Below are 1,397 nucleotides of genomic sequence, written 5' to 3' on the forward strand. Positions count from 1 at the left end.
TCATGAATACTGTAATTCATTATATTTAACCTGCTGTAACCAACGTCCGAGTACAATCGTCCATAGTCCGTCTTTAGCATATCAACAGCAGATAGTAAAACCTTCGTCACCTCACTTGACTTTGAAGACTAGTCTCTAAACAAAACTTGCCGCTTTTACCCCTCTGGCTCCGACAGTTTTAACAATCATAGCTCACACACCTCAAGCAGCCAACAAAAGAGGAAGATTCACACCCTCCGGGTCGCTGAGCTCGACCTGCTCCTGCAGGAGCAAGCGGGGGCTTTTGCCCGGGGTGCGTGGGCTCCCAAGAGCGGAGCTCGGAGGACCAGTGGAATACCGTGCGCGCGGACGCCGAAAGCGCACCGCGGGGGCGTGGCGGGCCCTGCGCCTGCCTTTGTTGTCCCTCGTGGCGCGCGGGGGGAGGGGCGGCCAGAAGCCCGCGAGGCCAGTCGCCGCCCCCGGCCCCCGTCTCGTGGCCTTCCGGCCCCTACGAGCGCGCGAACCCACCTTCTTGTAGTGCTTGCCCAGCCAGACCCGCACGGAATCCAGCTGGGACACCGTCTCCGGGCTCTCCCAAAACTTGCTGGTCGGGCCCCCGTCCTTCCGTCGATAAACTGCCAGGCCCGCGGCCGCCGCCGCGCCTCCCAGACCCGCAGCGCCCGCCGTCGCCCCCAGCCCGCCGCTGCCCGCCGCCGCGGCCATCGTCGCCGTACGTCGTCCCCACAGCCCTGCCCGCCCGCCCGCCCCGCCCCGGCCCTCGCGGCGTTCCTCGTTCGCACGCGCGCGCGCAGCCGCCACCTCCGCCTCCCGGCACCGCCCAGTCAGCCCCCTTCCGGCGCGGAGAGCCGGCCCCGCCCCTTCTCGGGACCGGCGCCTAAGTGGCGAGAGCACGCCCAAACGCATGCGCAACACTCTCTCTGGGCGGGCCTAGGACGAGCTCATCCCCCCGCCTCTTCGCCAGGCTGTAGGACAGTTCACAGTCTCCGCCCCCCAGCTTCGGCTTGTTAGTGTGTGGCTGTTTCCCGGATACCTGCGTCGAATCGTTATGCAATCTTCTACTGCACGGAGGTTCTGTGTTATCGTCGGCCACCGCCGGGGAGAAAAGGGCTGGCGTGAGATGTTCCGAGAGGAGAACCCGTTTAGGGTGTCGCCTGCTGGCGGAGGAACCCACACGCCGGGTGGGAATCTGCGCCTGCCTCGCTTGCCCTCAGACCTAGTGACCCTGTCGTACTTTGTAAACAACCATTTGGGACCACCACCCCTTGCAACAGCTGATCCCCTCTGTCACTCAGGCGCTTTCAAATCATAACTTAAATGTACTTCAGAAAAGTGATCCCTGACCATGCAATCTTGAACAATCATACTCACTCGACATTGTTGGCGTAACACTCACCATG

The 1,397-nt window shown here is 62.8% G+C and overlaps 1 protein-coding gene across 3 annotated transcripts in view; it reads right to left on the bottom strand.

The window, feature by feature from the left end:
* Positions 1–816, bottom strand: part of SMARCC1 (SWI/SNF related BAF chromatin remodeling complex subunit C1) — a 180,349-nt gene extending 179,533 nt beyond the window's left edge. For all 3 annotated transcript variants that reach the window (XM_027097002.1, XM_027097001.1, XM_027097003.1), the window contains exon 1: positions 508–816. In XM_027097002.1, coding sequence (XP_026952803.1) covers positions 508–702 — 195 coding nt within the window. In that variant the 5' untranslated portion in view covers positions 703–816. The remainder of the gene's footprint in view (positions 1–507) is intronic.
* Between the last annotated feature and the right edge of the window lie 581 nt (positions 817–1,397).

This window comes from Aethalodelphis obliquidens, unplaced genomic scaffold (genome assembly GCF_003676395.1).
Source record: "Aethalodelphis obliquidens isolate GAN/ISIS:26980383/991018 unplaced genomic scaffold, ASM367639v1 scaffold111, whole genome shotgun sequence".
Lineage (NCBI taxonomy): Eukaryota > Metazoa > Chordata > Mammalia > Artiodactyla > Delphinidae > Aethalodelphis > Aethalodelphis obliquidens.